General features: G+C 36.8%; 1 protein-coding gene across 3 annotated transcripts in view; it reads right to left on the reverse strand.

The window, feature by feature from the left end:
* Positions 1-18,222, reverse strand: part of LOC117204331 (discoidin domain-containing receptor 2-like) — a 140,525-nt gene that overhangs the window by 16,881 nt on the left and 105,422 nt on the right. For all 3 annotated transcript variants that reach the window (XM_033441610.1, XM_033441609.1, XM_033441611.1), the window contains 4 exons: positions 16,054-16,285; positions 12,156-12,303; positions 2,006-2,170; positions 610-743 (listed from right to left, as the gene is read on the reverse strand). In XM_033441610.1, coding sequence (XP_033297501.1) covers positions 610-743; positions 2,006-2,170; positions 12,156-12,303; positions 16,054-16,285 — 679 coding nt within the window. The remainder of the gene's footprint in view (positions 1-609; positions 744-2,005; positions 2,171-12,155; positions 12,304-16,053; positions 16,286-18,222) is intronic.

Here is an 18,222-nt window from a genome sequence, read left to right on the forward strand (position 1 = left end):
CTGTAATTCGATAATTGTTAATACATTAATTCGCGTAGCCTATCATTTTTTCTTATGGAATAATTAATACTTAGCAAAATAGAAATGAAGAGAAATACACATACAGACAAAGCCACTGATATTATGTGTATTATGGCGGGTACATAGATTTTCTTGAAAAAAAAGAGAAACACTGCTCTCTGTCAGCAAAAGCACTGATTAACCAGCAGATTCGTACGTATCTTGAACTACGAAATATATTTCCAGGAAATGAAACGAACGTGATAACATGTAACAGTTATTTATTAATTAAAAAGCATCAATTTTTTAGATCTATCCATCAGCTAATGAATTACTTCGCTATGATACTTCCAACGTTAAAATTCCAATAATGATCAATATTTCATGAAAGAAAACTGCAGTTATAAAATTTGAAATCGTAACTAATATAAAATTCGATATGCCCGAAGTCGATCTTTTAATCGGTGTGCAGGACAGCATCGTAATCTGGTTTCAGGGAAAATATCGCAACCGTCTAACGACGAGCGGTGGCCATTAAAAGTTTTATCTTTCGTTGGGGTGGTTTATGTGGATTCGCAAGAGGAATGGGTGCATTAAAAGATTACCCACCTGCACGTCGCGGGAGAAATAATTATTGGTGTAGATGTGCACAGCCTCGAAGATCCAGATTACCTCGAACTCGAACACGAGCTCCACGTAATCGTCGACGAAGGTGTCGCGCATCCAGGCGACCCATCCGGTGCCTGCGAACGAAAAAGTATCTGTTTCGCGGGGAATTGATTTACCACGAATCCATTCCGTACACCCTGGGTGGGCAACTTCGTTAACCTGAATCGAAGTTAAAGCCTGAGCAGCGATTGATCTATTGTTTCTCTCGTTAATTGAATTGATTCCGTTCGAGGTAACTTCCGGATACGAGAACTTCAACCTTCCGACCCACCTCCATCATTCCACTGTCGATTCTCTGTTTTGTAAAGCGTCGTCTTCGCGTAATCTACTGTTTCGTGTGTTTTAGCAGGTGCTAAGTACCGATTGACAAAGGTTTCCAACGTAATTTACAGACTTTAACCAGTTTAATTTGTCAGTCTCTAAAGATGTCGCTATCAGTATGTGCGAATCTGTTTGGATTGAATAGTTATAGAAAACACGTAGTTCAAGTTTATAACTTTGAGAGTTAAAAAGTTAAATTAGTCGAATATTTTGTATATTATTGTCGGAATTCTTTCAATCCACAGACGTCTTTCAAGGTTTATGTTATTCAATTATCTATTCTATATAATAATTTAAATAATAAAGTACAGCACCATTAAATCGACACGAAAACATTGGAAAAATTGCGAAATCATTAAGCTAGGAAGTTCTGGTAATAAAACAGGAAACAACAAAGAAGTAAACCAAAATCTAATAATATCAATAAAAATGTCAACTACCCAATTCTTTGCACGCGTACACGTACCATACTCCTTTTCAGCAAGCGAATCGATTCTTCCAGTATCTCTACCTCAGTGTTCGCTTAAAAATTTTAAATATCATTCCCGCCGGGTTATTTTCACCCTTGCAATCGATACTCCGGTTTCAAAGTTTCAAGAATCAATCCTTTCGCCGAAAAGTATCTCGTTGCCTATGCCACGTGCAAAAGGGCGTTCAAAGTTCCTCGCGCGGCATCGTAATTCAGAGACTCGATATCGTTGCTTTATAGCGAATGGAATCGACGTATAATCTTCGAACTCGATGAACTGCAAATGAGTCGCTCACGGGCCAAAGCGTTTAACTTTGCTTTCCGAAATTTTTGAAATTCTAGAGCTAAAGCACGTTCGATTGATGCTTATCCCGCACTATCTCATCGATTTTCTCTGATCTTTGTATCGTGGAGTTAACCAATTTGACAAATAAGCGACTCAAACGACAACGTGCTGCGTCGATTTCTCCGGAGGCTCGAGAACCTCTTTTGGATGCCTTCCGTTTCGGCACTTAGCACCCCTTCATATATCCACCCACCGATTACCTCTTCCATCTCCCATGTCCAGCCTGTAATTATCCGCGCCGACCTCTCCATCGATCAGCCGGCCTAGACCATCGGTCAACAAGTTGTCCTGCCTTTTACCGTCGTACGAGATGTCGCTAAGTTCGACCGTCGGGGATTCCGGTATGGTGTAGCTCACCACTCCACCTGAAACATCGCGGAGAAGTTTCGTCGGTGACAACTGTGACGACAATGCTCCTCTCTTTTAAAACAAAGTTGAACAACCAGCCAACTTTATGTTATTCCTTTGCTCTCGCCTCGTGCACCCCGAGGAAGGAAGTTGCAGGGTTGCGTCGGCGAAACAACGGGAAGGTGAGAAAGAATTGCTGCGTCGAAAGCATTGTTTCATTAGGTAGACGGTTCATCTTCCTTCATCCCGAGGAAAATAAAACTTGGAGAATGAAACATTCTTTCCTTTCGATAGTCGAGGTTGTCGGATCACCGTTGGATTTCTTTTAGTTTAGAGAGTTTAGTAGAGGCAGATTTCTTTCTTTAGTAAAGGGGATCGAAGATGGAAAGTTGGAAGGTTGCGATGTCGAGACGTCGAAGAGAGATGGGACAGAAAAGAATCGCTGCGTTGACAGTTGTATCATTTCGTTAGGTAGTCGGTTTGAACTATCTCCAGCTCGATGAAAATGATATTTTCAGAATGAACTTATTCTTTTCTGTTCGATAGTCGTCGGTTGTTGGATCGCTGTTGGATTTCGTTTAACTTTTTGAAGGGGTTGAAAGTGATAAATTTTTCCGGTAAGCTTCAGAAGGAAAGTTGGACGATGTGTCGACGTGATATGTTGAGGAATAATGGATAGATGTTAGGAATTCGTTAGAAAAATTCAGACAAGAAGTTTTCAGAGGGTTAGATGGAAAAGTAATCCGTCGGGTGACTGATCTTTCCGATCGGCGGAGAGAGTGTCGAGAGAGCGTGTCCAAGAGGTCGGACATTCGTGGCGAGAAAATTAATAATGAACGACAAAAACGGCGACCACTTCGCTGTGTGTCGTGTTTGGAATCGCCTAACTGCTCTCAATATTTTACGGTGTCTACGTTCGTGGCCGGCGAACCGTGTCACGCGATGCGGTTGAACGGGTTTCGGACAAGTCTCCGGTTGCCTGCTGCGCCCAGAAAATATTGAATCTTAGCATTCGTTTCAGGAAATACATCGTTCGATTTTGGCTAGGAGTAAATTGGGTATAAATCTTTCCATATACAAATCCCACGGAGATATTTATACGACGCGATTGAACAGTGTTTGACTGAGTTTACGATCGTTAGTCATTTATGACAATAGACAATGATAGAATTCTATAACGAGATATCTTAGAGTTTAGCCTTGTTTCTGATCTAAACTAAATTTACATCGATAATGCATGATACTAAAATTAGTTTTGAAACTAGGTAAGGAAAAAGTAGGCTAGTAATTATCATGCAATTTTTTTACGATGAATGGCAGTAGCAATTTTTTTACAGCCTAATCTATTTTCAACAGTTTCCATAATAATAATAATAATCGCCCGTTCAGTTTGATCAAATCAAAATTATGGATCGTTGTCAGAATGAAAATTACAGTTCTTAAAAAAAAAAGATAAAATAGCTAAGATAAAACAGTATGAAAAAGTGGAGAACCCGAAGAAAATGATCGAACAATTAAGAGAAATATGACGAAGGGTGTGGTTGCTAAATGTGAATGTAAAGTTAAATGAAATTTTGTACATTGAATATTATTACAGCATCTGGTTGCCAAATGTGTACGAAAATTAACCAAATTTGCCTGAGACTGTATCGAAGAGATATATCTAAAAATATAAAGACGACATATCGTGATACAATTTCGTAGCTGTTACAATTAGATTTAAACGGTAAGAGGGTCTGTACGACCTATTTACTTCAATCATTCCAATTCATATTTTAGCTTCAAATTTACCACAAATAAATATACGAATATATTTCTTCTTGTGTTTGAATTCTAAATTTAATTATATCCTTTCATTTCTTCGATCTTATTCAAGAGTTTACTTTTAATTTAGAAACACGAATATCATAGTTTCTTTCATGTAAAATCTACCTAATTAAGAACTTATTTATGCTGTTTCTATATACATAGATGTATATCTTTCATTAAAAAATTCAGATACGTATATTTCCACATTCTTTGAACGGTTTCTATAATATTCTTCGAAATGTATACACCAGTGAAAGATCAACAGGAATTTATCGTATGGTCCGATATTTCATACCGGAACGCTGTTGGATAATTATTTACCAACTAATAATATTGGCGAATTGGCAAATTGCAATTTGTAGATTGTAGATTTGTTTTTTACGATTTTATAATTTTTACATCAAATACGATAGACAAATTAGCGATATAACTTGTACAATTTACTTTGAAAAAATACCATTCATTTCGTTACCAATCTTGTTAACATTATGCAAAGATATTTAATGACTCGAGACTAGTAAAATTTCACTGGTAATATTAGTTCGATCGTGCAAGTGGGCCGTGCAGATATAGCAAAAATAAATATAGGTATAGCGAAAACTCTCATAATTTGCAGAACTTCTTATCAACCAGTGAAATCCATTAAAGACATCGCGTCGATGCTCCGCCAACTTCCGTGGCGCATACATTAAAAGTACATATCCCGTGTTAACATGAAGCCGTGTACACACCACCGTTACCGCGACTTCGCCCTGTAATCCGGCAATCCGCTAATCTAATCTGCGCCAGCAATCCTCCTCCCGGCCGCCACACAAATTATTACGAAGTTTCATCGAGTGTCGTTAGAGCAATTTCCAGGGAAGTTGCCCTCAAAGGCGAAGAGTGCACTCGTAACAAGTTTCGAAATCAATCCTCCCCTCCATCACTGCGCCCCGCCCCGTGGTCTGGGTCATTTTCAAAAGCCACTTTTCCTCGGCAACGAATAACGAGACATTGATTACGCGTCTTCTCTCCACTAGCTCGTCAAAGTTCAGACCTGTTGTCTTCCAGGCTTGATTAAATTTGCCGCCAAATTTCAGATTTTCGCTAGACAGATTTTCACTGAAATCTAGGTAGAGGTGTGTATATATATATATATATATATATACATATATATATATATATATATATATATACATATATAGGAATATAAGAAACGTTTTTAGAGAAAATTTGATATTTTTGCTCTTTGGTTGTTTTGTTCTAGTGTCATTGTGGAAACCTTGCGAAGTTCAGGGTTGTCCGAGTCTTTAATTATAATGGCGTGACGATCAGCAATATGGTCGCAGCTTGGAAAACTTACTGTGCGGATTTTGAGTTCAGGGGCGTTGTAGGCGCTTTTTAACCCGTTATACTTCGAAATTTTTTTTAATATGATAGACTAGCACCTTAAGTATATCTCTTCAGTGAAACTCTTTTGGAACCAAAAATTTTCGTTCTAAAAGAAGTACGTCACCAGTTTCGTTTCTTTCTTATTGTTTACTCGCGATAACAATACGAAAGCAATTTTTATACCATCAACGTTATTGATACAGTATGAAGGTTCAACTCCCAAGGAAAAGGTTCTATTTTAAGCTTCCAAAAAATCTAAAAAATTCCAAAGTACTTACAAACATCTTACTACGTTATACACTGGTATTTGTTAAGTTAAACGCTTGATTCTTCTCTTTGATTTTTTTTCGATAAAAATAACGATCTTTTTCCAAGCAATGTAAGGGTGAAATTTCGCTGAGGCTCTTAGGCCTACTAAGCATATTCATAGAACGTTAAGAGAGATGCCGTAAGATATCAATTATCTAAAACTTTATAAAAATTCTAACACTCGACAATTTGATGAGAGATTTAAAACAATGTACATAAGTTATGTAAAAAGCGTCTGAAATCATTCTAATCAAATCTTCATCAAACACTCAAATACTATCCCAGATTAACTATCCCTTCCATTTAACAATCTTCCTCATTGTTAAAGTACCCTCAGAGGTGTAGACAGTGGGAACCATAATGTATACTTTTTACATAAAAATAATTTGTTATACACAAAAACGCTACTTTTAAAAACAAACCACCACTAAAATCTTTTTTAAGGAGTCTTCAAGTTCCTTGCAAGGATTATAGTGAAAATTCAGAAAATATGTAGCGAGCTTGAGGAATATTAATAAAAAAAAGTGTGTAGCTGGTTCTCCGAGTCACTAGCCCGGCTTTCGGGAGTAATCTTTCGTGTTCACCGGTCTAGGCTGGTAGCAACGTTGTTTTAACCAGATGTCGTGCATGGCCCTCATAAATCCGACATTCCCGCCCACCGCAGCTCGATCTCACACGTTCTGAACGCTTCTTATAGCGTGAAACCTCTCATGTCGCCTGTTCCGAGTCGACCTCCACCTCTGCCTTTCCGTCGTTTTCGCGCGCCCTGTTGGCGGTTCTTCGACATTAGCGACCCAGAAAAATCATTTATGCAAATAGCCGGCCATTACACTGATATTGATATACCGCGGCGTTGCTGCGCCAGGTCACGTAGCGTTTCTCTGCGCAAAATACATAATATGTGTTTTATTAAACAGGGTCTTTCAGAAAATTTTCGTCGAACTTTGGGAGTATATAGCATTCGTCGAAAGAATATGACCGAAGCTGTAAGACATTTACGGGAAATCTGAGGGCACAAAAATATATAGAACACGTATGTATAATATGCAAGAATATATTTAAGATATATATTTATATACATATAGCCTATAACGAGGTCCTGAAATTTTTCTATTGTAAATTTCATTATAAATCAGCTTAACACTGAATATATATATATATTCATATATATATCATTTTCTTCTTCTTTAATGTGATTTGTAATGTTAATGTGCCCATATCGTACGACAGTATTTCATGGATAGTATTTTCGAATTTCAGAGAAACGATATATTTTCGACAGCTTCTGTTGATTCCATTAGTGGTTCCGTCAAATTGTTTCTTCTAAATTAAAAATATAAACAAGGCGGTTGTTAATGGACAAGCTTCAATATTTCAGAGTTTCTGCGTCATTTACGTACGATAATGAACACTCTATCGGTTGGATGTCTGTGATTCGGAGAAACTTTCTTATGTAATGTGCTCTTATGGTGTTACACGATCCAGGTTTATCAAGACTTTTTCGTTTTGACATTATCTTTTTAATGTATACGTACATAAGTATCCTTTTTCGAATTGTCATAGCATTCTAGATAACTAATTCGACCGAGTATATTTTATGAATAATATAGAGGATTTAAGTGACTGGATTCAGTCATTTGTTGTAATGTTTAGAGAGGATCAATGGGATATTGTGTATTTGATCCACGTATTAAATGGTAGAACTTTCGTTCACGGACACGTGCTACGAGGTAGAATTATTCATGACGTAACATGATGAGAACAACGTACTCTTGAAATTGAATTAGGTTCCACATAGAGCGTTATCGATACTTCTAAGCTTACGTGCTGTTGAGAATTTGGTGTAGATTTTTCGTAAAATATTTGGTAGTATATTAATAGCTTTTTAATGTAAATATACCCTATTTTGAGTTCTAATTTCTCCTATGATCGTAATGATAGCATAAATATTATGAAAATAGAAATGAAGAAATATATATATAATTTTCGAAATCTATGATACATATCTCAAGACTTTCACCAAACTCTCAAGATTCATAAAACTTTCTGTAATTTTCAACATCTTTGATATTCCTTGAAATTCCCCGGAGTTCTACGACGTTCCTTGAAACTTCCTAAATATCCAGTAACTTTAAATATTTTTAATATTCCTTGAAATAATTAGAACCTCCTGAATGTTTTGTATAATCTCATCTAACGACGTGCCTAACCTAAACTTAACTAAAACCCCTAGAGTCTACGATACAACATGTTCTCCAATATCCTCTAAAACTCTTGCAACCTTCTGAAACCATCGACATCCGATGTCCTCTCAGACTTCTGAGATTCCCGAAATTCCCTGGAACCTGACCCAAACCTAACTCGATACCTCCGATATCCTCTGAAACTTTATTCATCAAACAGAGTTAATAAATAACTATCTCTTCTTCCATAGTTATCGAAATTGAAACTCCTATATGTAAACTACGTACTTTGGGAAGAAATAGCTGCAAAAGTTGCGAAATATATTTCACAAGCGCCGTAGTTAGCTTTATCGTGGTCTAAAAGTTTAAATAACAGATTGATATACAATTCCGATAATTGTTTGTTAGTAAAGTGTAAAGATTTCGAATCTTTGATCATTTCTTCCTTTTTCTTATACAAGGAAATATCTTCTTTCATAATTTTTCTTATAAATTCCTTTTGCATAAATATTTTTAAACATATATATTACGAATTCTAATATTCTAATATATTTATATACATTTTTACTCGCAACTAAATCTATCTCGAAGCTAAAGGTGGTCGACGAATAAAATTTATCACGCTATTAATAATTTTTTCTATTTTGAATTTTTATAACAGCTAAATTTTAAATAGAATATTCTACTTTACATCTTAAATAATTTTTAAAAATAACAAAAATCAAGCCCGCGTCGAGAATACGTTATCGAAAGAACAACGCAGACATTGAGAGATTTTTATGACAGGGGGATGAAAATATCAGAAACTAGAGGTGAAGGTAAGCTTTAACTCTTTCACTATACGCGAATTCCACGGCTAAAGTTCATGTCACCAGATCGCTAAATGCTTTTCAATTTTCTAACCAAACCACCCTGGACATTGTCAAATCTGTGTAAAGTAAAAACTTTCTGTCGAAACTTCCTTCTTTCTCGTTTATTATGTTCGGTCGAGGGACGAAACTACGAGCTAGCCGGAGACTGTGACGAAAACAATTAACAATCCGTGCGCGAAAAGTTTTTCTCCATTAACAGCTGCAGCCGGCTTGAGTTAAATTAAATTATGATTAAAAGCAAACACGCGCATACGCACGCGAGATGTGTACCAACACGAAAGAAATAAAAAAGGAACGAATGGAGGACAGGATTGTGGAAAGAAAGGAAAAACATAAAAGGCTGACCTAACGGAACGTTATGAAACTCCACTTCGTTTGACTTTTTACTTCAGTAAATTAGAAAACAGAGTTAGAAATTTCATTATATCCATGCGCGAATGTCGCGACGAGTAAAAGGGTATGGCCATTACGAAACCTCACTGCAACGAGACGAATTATGCGAAATGAAACGTGAAATTGTTATACGTAGCTTGATTATTTCCTGTTAGATTGAAATGTTAAAAAATAGCCCTAGGTGCATTTCTGCCTTGTTTACAGATATTTTATTTAAAAACTAAAAGAAAAAAAGAAAGGATTCTTTCGCCGGAAGGCTAAAGAATATCATCGGAGAATTGCCAAGCCAAAGAAGCACACGGTTAATTTTCTACCGTAGTAATGGCTATGTTAGGTTGCAGGATTCCCTCTTGTGTCTTTTTCTAAGTTTTTTTTTTGTCTTTACCCTGGTACTTCTTGTATTCTAATAGCAGCGTCGCTATTGCTCGCTTTAATTAGTATTCATATTTCCTTTTTTTCCATCCTTCCTTTCATGTTTTTTTTTTGCCCTATCCGTCGACGCTTTATTAAATGCAGCACCCTTGGAAAATTATATTTAATCCTGATAAATATGTCAACCATAAATATTAATACGCGGCGTATAAAAAAATATGGGTCAATTGATTCCATTCGAGGGACCATCCATTTAAAAAAGAAGTATTCAGAATTAGTTTCCCTTCTGCGTTTTTTGCATACTCTGGCTCGTTGCATGCGAGTGTCCATCCGCGTGTTCTCCGATAGTGCTCCCCCTCGCTATGAAATATTAATCTCGAATTTCCCGCGTTCGTTGCGTATTCATCCGGCGTACACTCGGACGAGATTTTTAAAACGCATCGTTTCAATTACTTCGCAAGTCATTGTTCGTACCTGCTAATGAAAAATCGATAAGCGTAGATTCGTTATTGCCCACGGCTTCATGGTATTTCTTTTGCCGATACACAATGGAGTACACTTCATTTAATTACGACATACTCTTTTACGTCTTTTACATGCGCCTCGATATCACATTTATAAAGCTTCTTTTTCCGTTTTATCAATCACCTCGTCACGTAGGCAAAATTACGGATTCATTTTTCATTCCTTAAGAAAGTAAAGAGAATTCTTCAAAAACACTGCTGAGAAAAGGATGATGAATCTTTCGTTCAGTTTTCTTATAAAACGACGTATCTCGCATACAAGGAAATAAACGTTGCCCCATTTTGAAGGTAGTTTTCATTCCGGAAATATGAGCATACTACACAGCGTGACGGATCGCCTATCTAGCTGGATGGAAGTCATTTTAGACGAAAGTCGGTCTTTTCTTATCGCAAGTCATTGTAAATATTTGAGAAATTACGAGGAAAGTATTTATAAATTCATTTTATAAAACCTAGTGACGACGCTATCTTCCTGAAATTAATTTTACTCAACGGGTCTGTGTTTTCGAAGTAACATAGCCCTGATTTGATAAAAATATGTAATCTGAGTAATATGATTTTTGATAAAACATATATTTTAAATGCTAATAAAAAATATTTCCATTGTCTTATTTAATAGCTTTAATCATACTACCTCTCTAAAATTCTTTACTCTGTAACTTTATTTTACGAGCTAACGCAGTCCTATTTTGTATTATAAGGAACAATATATTTCCCAGTCTATCTATAAAATATTTTTATGTTTCATATCATACGTTTTCTTGCAAGATATGTGTTTCAGCGTATATACCACAAGCAAAAAAAAAAAAAAAAAAGAAGAAAAAATACCGGATTGTCTTAAAATGGAAATATTTTCCAATGTCCCGTCTCGTTTATTCACGTTTCTGTGCCATCGAACCGAACCTAGTTTCAGAACGCCACTGTCTCCACTGTCTTTCTTCTTTCCATTGCAAGAATTAGAGACAATATCGTCGTGTTGCTTGTTCATTCTGACACGGAAGCGTTCATAGAAATCGCGAGGTTCTCAGTGTCGCGCGATGTAGAACGGATGCTTGAAAGTTTCCGCAAGTTGTCGACACGCGTTGCGTGTTCAGGATAACCGAGAAATTGCGCGGCGACAATGGCGGTCGGTGTTCGCGTACGTGTTTCGCGGTGGCTGCAACAATGTCCCAGTTGGTCGATTCCATTAGACTCGTTTAAGCAGCAGAAGTGGATCGAAAACAAATGTGTAGCCTGTAGAGAGTGATACAGAGAGACAGAAGGGTGGAGCAGTAGTCGATGAGCTTGCTCGTATAACGCAGTTACCAGCGTTAATAGGATCCAGCATCGCTGTTGGACTCCAAACGCCGGTTACGGATTCACTCGTTGCCGTCTCAGCAGCGGCTCGCCAAATTGAACGAAATTGCAATTTGGAAATTAATCGCCGGCTGTTCGGCCGGTCGTCGTCGTATTTCCATCGTACGTTCCACCGTGGAATTGCAAATTCACATCGGCTACGATTCTTCTTCGTTCTCGGGACCACCACCAACCCCCCATCGTAGACGGAATTAGGTCGAAATCTGAATCTTTGATATTTATGTCCCCGCGATTTACGTATCCCGCGCTGGAATTTTCGCGATTTGTAGTCTTATCGTGCGGAGCTTTTGTCGTCGGAATCTCTGAATATTTGGAATTTGAATACTGAAATATTTAAATATTTAGGATTTACGCATTTAAAACTTGATACTTAAACTTTGAAACGCGAATATTTGAAAATCAGTGTTTCGAATGGTTCAACGTCCGAATATTTAAATACTCGAAATAAATAGAATAAGAATTTGGAAATTTATTATTCGAATGCTTAAACGTTTGAATATGCATTTGTAACTTAAATGTGACAATTGGAATACTTCAAGTTTAAATCTCCGCGCCCCAAATATTGGAAAATTCCGATGTTCACGCGTCGAATACTTAAAATCTAAACGTCAAAAAGTAAACTCTTAAGACTTCGAATATATTAAATTTAAGTCTTCGCCATTTGAATATCAAGGAGCATGTTCGAAACGTAAATTCTTAACGTTAGAATATCCATCTCGTAACCACAATTCTTCCGCTACGTAAAGCGTGCGCGTATTATCGTGGCTCGATGGTAGTGAGTACACCTACGCTGAATTCATTAACATCACTCACCCGTGTCCTGGCAACCTCTCAGTTCGATTCGGAGGCAAACGGTGCGCCGGTGCTCGGAATGCGGCAAAATACGAATCTGGCTGGCGAAGATCGGTGGTACCAATCGATGTGATATCACGGTCGACGTGTCGCTGTTCCCGGTCAACACCTGCAACAGTTACAAGCGAAACGGCTTGCGACACCGTGACTCGAATTTAATTTTTCGCTGTTGCGTCGCGATTAAGCGTTGTTTAACCAACGTTTAACCGGCGGATGCGTTAATTAATGGCCTCGTCGAAGCGGCTGGTAAATTAAAGCGATCCATTAATCGGTGAACGATTTCCGTTGGACAAATTACAGAGCAAAATGGGGGGGGGGGGGTAACACAGGGGGTCGATTCATTGATTCTTCCAATAAAACGCATTTAATCAGTGCTTGTCCCTAAGTAAATTTGTTGGTGGAACAACGTTTTCGACGATATATTACCGTAGCCGTATAATTATCAGGTTAATTGCAATAATTTAACTGATTTAATTACAACGTCCGATTAATGCGCCCGCCTGTCCTTGCGCCGAGTAACAGTTTCCGTGACTACCATACGATTAATTCAGTTACCCGTTTCGCCAAACAATTTTGTGTTTGATAATAATGGTGTAGCCACGTAAAGGGCGTTGATAGTCGATTTGTAAGCGGACGATGATGTGCGTGGCCTACCTATGGTCGAATCGATGTCAATATCAATCAGCTTACCCTTAGAAGTCTCGGCGTTAGAGGCCGGGGCACGTGGTTAGACATAGATCATGATTGCATCTGTTCGAAGGTAGTGTCACGGTTAATGCACCTCCACGGACGGGCCGTGTAAATTATCGTTTGAATAAACCAGGATGTCGTGGTTGGTCTACTGCTCGTAAGTAGCTGGATGCTTTGATCGATTTGCAGTAAGTAGACTGTGAATGGTTATGGATTTATGGAAGTCTTAAGCGCGTAAAATAGTAAAATAATATAATGTACGAAGTGCAGCAGCACTTGATATGAGTACTTTTTATATAAGCTTTCTTCGTTTGAACGAAATTTTAGTCTGCGTCTGATTAAATGAACTCGTGTGGGCTGAATCTACTTATCGGAACGTGAACTTCTATTACATACTTCTATTACATATGAGCAAATTCATACAAACGAAATTCGTCTGTATGTGAAAATATACAGAATATTAAAACTAAAGTATACTGGTTATGTTATTTAGAAATAGAAACTTTTGTTGCTTTAATTGTTCATAATTATTCATGATTATATATTTGAAATTATTCGAAGAATTATTTATATATTAAATTGCAACTATTACAGTTTTATTTGTAGCTTGTCATACGTTTTTCTAAAAATAAGCTAGCATCCAAATACCTTCGATCCATAACGCAAATAAAAAGAATTGGCAAAGCCGAATATCATTAGCAGTAAAATATAAATGCAAATTTGTACTATATTTTACTATAATCGTACCATATAGTAAACTCTACCAACATTTTGTACGGACAAGTAATAAACGATAATATCGTCCAATTTTCCTGTCCTTTTTCTTTCCTATCTTTAAAGCCTAGAGAAAGAAGAATAATTACAATTCGGCCTGAATAACGTAACTCGTCTCGTGCACACCAATTTCTATTTCCTCCGTAGAAGTGTCCGTCGAGCGAGGATCGCGAAACGGGCTGCTTCACACGCCACCGGGCGATAAATTATCGTTCGTTACAGACGCAGCTGTAGAACCCGCCTATCGCGACCGAGATTGCTTAATTGGACGATTCCCCTGGAACGGCTCTTAATTATTCGACGATCAACCAAATGAAACGGCTACATTGGAAATTTATTCTATCCGGTCGAAATCGGAAAACTTGTTTTTCCAGTTGCATTCTAGCCAGTTAGCGAATTGATAACGTTAAATAATAATGAACCTAGATCGTCACGAATCTCGAAACGATTCGTTCGAGATCGCTGATAACTCGTGACTCCAGTTTCGTGTTAAATATATTCGCTGTTATCGACATGTACGTCGCGTTCGTGCAAGCTACTGTTACATTTTTATTCTTTTCTAGATTTTAGCGATATAAAAAGTGATATAAAGATATAAAAGTGATCTAAACATTTTTAGAAAACTATGGATAACGCGTCATTAGCTTAGCGTACACACGAAGAAATCGTTCTTCAAAAATCTTAAATTTGATGGATTATCAATATTGATCTTGCCGTCGATTATAAACTACGTTACAAAAGAAAATTTTACTGTTAATCACATATCATTAATATTACGAAGATATAGATATAAAAATATCAAAACCTCGGTAGTTAGCGAATAATCAAAATATTTATATGATTTTCTCACATGAATTCAAATTTAGTAAAAGATCCGTGAGTACTGCTAGGAAATTTTTTACTGCATAAATTAGACTAGCGGAAAGTTACAGTTCCATTCCAAGAATTTTTAAAATCTAAAGCCGATAATTCTCATGAACCTGGAATATGAAATTTCTTAACTTGTTATTGCGAAAATATAAACTTGTTGTTGTGAACATACATTAAGTCATGCGAAAATTACTTTGATTAAATATATGATATTTAAAAAAAAACTATGCATAATTTTGTTTGATACGAGCCAATTTAACAACCGTCATTATCACTTAAATAGCATCCAACAGAAGCAGAAGTGGAACATTTTTAGTAAAAACAATTTTTCTAATTCCAACGGCGAAGCAGACATCTTTTAATAACAGCGAATACATTAGATTTTGATTTGTCCATAAAAGGCGGTTAACGCGCCGAAAGAAACTTCGAAATTGTAAGAAGGATTGCGATGAGCGCGGTTTGCGGCGTACACGTACTTATCGATGGCCGCATCTCACTTTTCTCCTTTCCGGTTCAACCTTCGAGAACAGTTAGAGGTAACGCAAAGGTTCGCGAATCCCGTGACTCGAATCGTCTTCGAATCGCCGACCCCGATGGAATCACAATAAGGAGATCCAAGCGTTTCAGCAAAGCAAGTAGTTCCTTCTCCACTGAGAAATAAATCGAGACTTCTTATTACTCTATCATACTTCTTCTTCCCCAATGAACCATTGTTTGAAATGGAATTTTAACAACGCACACCACCATTTGTCTTTCATATTTTCCACTTTTCTTAATGACACTTTATACCATTAAATTGTATCACTGTATACATCGTTTGTTGAATTACAAAATTAAATAATTTGATCAAATTACCCTGATAGCTTCCCAAAAAATATAGAGATAAGAGGACAATTCTTGGAATGTATTTGCTCAAAAGGAAGTTCATGTCACGCTATTATCATTACCATCAGTTTCAACCTTCAAAAATAGCCTACTCGTAAACCCTAGACGCGGAAGCTGAAACAAGGAGCCAATTTTCAAATGTTCTCAGTCATCCATCCCGTGGAATATATTATATTTATTCGCTGTTTTTGTTAAATATAAATCCATTTCGCGTATCGTCTTCTTATTTTATTAATCTTCTCTTGTTCGCCACTGTGAATCTCGTTGAAAAGATTTTGTATGAAAATTGCGCGTAAAACTCGGTGAAGTTTATCGAAAATCTGAATTGACAAGTAGTTTGAATTATCAAGGAAGCAATTGATCAACGATGATTTTACATTCGTGCAAAATAACGACTTTGCTCGAGTTACAAGAAGAACGTAATGTATTAAGAGTCACGTGTTGGTCTCTACAATCTGCCGACCTAAATCTCACTGAAAGAGTTTTGTATGAAATACATGCCAAACTCAGAGTTTACTTAAACCTGAATTGTAGGTAGGTTGATTACGGTCACGTTATTCAGGATCGTCCGACTTAACTTACTTCTTCTCCACTGTCAACACACGCGCCTCTAACATGCTATAGACCTGAGTACACGTACCTCTTTGTTATCCCAGCGCTTATACTGCCGCCATTCGGTGAACCCAGGACGTCGATACTCGAGAGTATACTCCTCGACGTATTCCTGACCACGGCCGTGATCGTAACGACCCTGACTCTGTACACCAGTGATCACGTGAGGTCCAGGAAGATCTACTTGCAGCCACTCACGAATTCCTCTTTCTATTTGGCTCTTCGGGCACCAAGCACCGCCTGCTGTCTCCTTCCGCAACCTGTTTTCGTCAGAATTTGTTAGCGTTACGTGCTGCGGCTCGTTTCGATGAATGTTAATGAGACGTCTAGATCGATGGCTACTCCGTGACCGTTTTCAATATTATATGACTATTTTTTACTGACTAATTTTTGAAAAATCTCGAGACATTTTCTTAATTTGTTCGTTGGTTAATAATTTCAATAATTAATATCAATAGTTTCGATAATAGGATCAATAATTTAGAAAAAAATCCGAGGATATTTTCTTCGTTTGTCCGATAATTTTTTCCTTTTAATCTATTAACTGGGAAATGTGAGTTAATTCATCACTTGGATCCTTAGTCTTTCTTGGATATTTTAATTTTTTTATTTTACTTGAGGGTGTTCTACTTTCTCAAGTATCATTTTATTTTAAAGGACCGAAAGTGACTTAATTGAAATTGATTTGAATTTATCAACTTGTAATTGTCTCATCGTAAAAGTTTCTGGGTAAGGGATGATATTTTTTAACAAGTTAGATTAAGTTGTTTACGAGAGCAGCTACGTGAGATCGATTAAATTTATTCCACTTAAACTACTGCGTTGGTTTCTTGATAACTAGTTAAGTTGGATATAAACGTTTCTTATAAACAATGCATGGATTGGTATCAGTTAAATGTTACGTGTATATTCAAATTGTTATTTTAATATTTTAGTACCTAACAAATAAAATAGATATCGTGTTTTTTCTACTTCAAGTTCATCAAGGGTACTGATGAGATTTTATTAAACACATATTTATACGCGTTCATATTCCATTGAAATTCAGAGAGGGATTAAAACCCCGTAAAACATTGAAAATTTTGTTATATTTCAAATAGATAATTTTTCAATAATACTCTCTGGATTATTTATCACTGGATTTTTCGCAAAATTCATTAATCACGTTTCAGAGAACTGACGAAATATCCGTGGAAAAAAATAAATAGTGAAAGGAAGAAAAAACAGAAAATTGGTAAACCGTTCGATCGCATTGATATTACGAATCGAAATTTGACACGCGCAGCAGTTTGCGTTGGCTCGAAAAGAGGGTTCCCAAAAATCAATTTTCATTCCCGTTGAAAATTTGTCCTCGTTCGACCGGGCCTGCCAATGCACCGACTGAAATTGCACAATAATAATCGTACCGAAAATGTAGCCACGTCAAAATCGTACGAGCTCAATTCACGGATCGTTACGCCATATCGCCGAATCCAACCAACCCTCAACCCCTTCTCCTTTCTACCAGTTACAATAGCCAGTGGTCATTTTTCATTCCAATTGGACAAACATAATTAATTGATATTATATTTCCGCCCACAGTGGACAGACATGGTAAATATCGAGAGAGAGAGAGAGAGTGAGAGAGAGAGAGAGAGAGAGGAAGCTATAATTGCTACTTTAAGTTCCTAGTCTAAAATTGCTCGGAGTTAATTAATTAAATTTCTTTAACGGGACTTTTCATGACGATGAATGTTTATTAACGTGACCAATGTACACGAAATATTTCAAACGATCGAGAATATCGACGTTCGGAATCGAGAAACGAAAACCTCTTATTTGATCTGCTCCAACAAATAATACTTTCAACTGAATAAGTTTTTAGGAATTGCTAGGAATACTCACAAATAGAAGTTTTCTAGCCGGGAAATTGACAGCATTTTATGAACGATAAAGTCGAGAATCATTTTTACGATGTTGAATAGGACGGCAAAATACATTTTAATCTGACAACCGAACAGAAGGACAATTTTGGTAATACGAAATTTATGTCGATTATTGAATTCGAAAATTGCTCCTTCTTAGACTGCCGAGTAATTTATGATAAAATTAAAAGCCCAAAAATAATGTTTATAATTTTCGTTACAGCTTTTAGTTCGCGAAACAAACTACTGTGCAGGTTTTTTCACATTTACATTTACGTTTCGTTAGTTCTCTC

This window comes from Bombus bifarius, unplaced genomic scaffold (genome assembly GCF_011952205.1).
Source record: "Bombus bifarius isolate JDL3187 unplaced genomic scaffold, Bbif_JDL3187 scf7180000007978, whole genome shotgun sequence".
In the NCBI taxonomy this organism is placed as follows: Eukaryota; Metazoa; Arthropoda; class Insecta; order Hymenoptera; family Apidae; genus Bombus; species Bombus bifarius.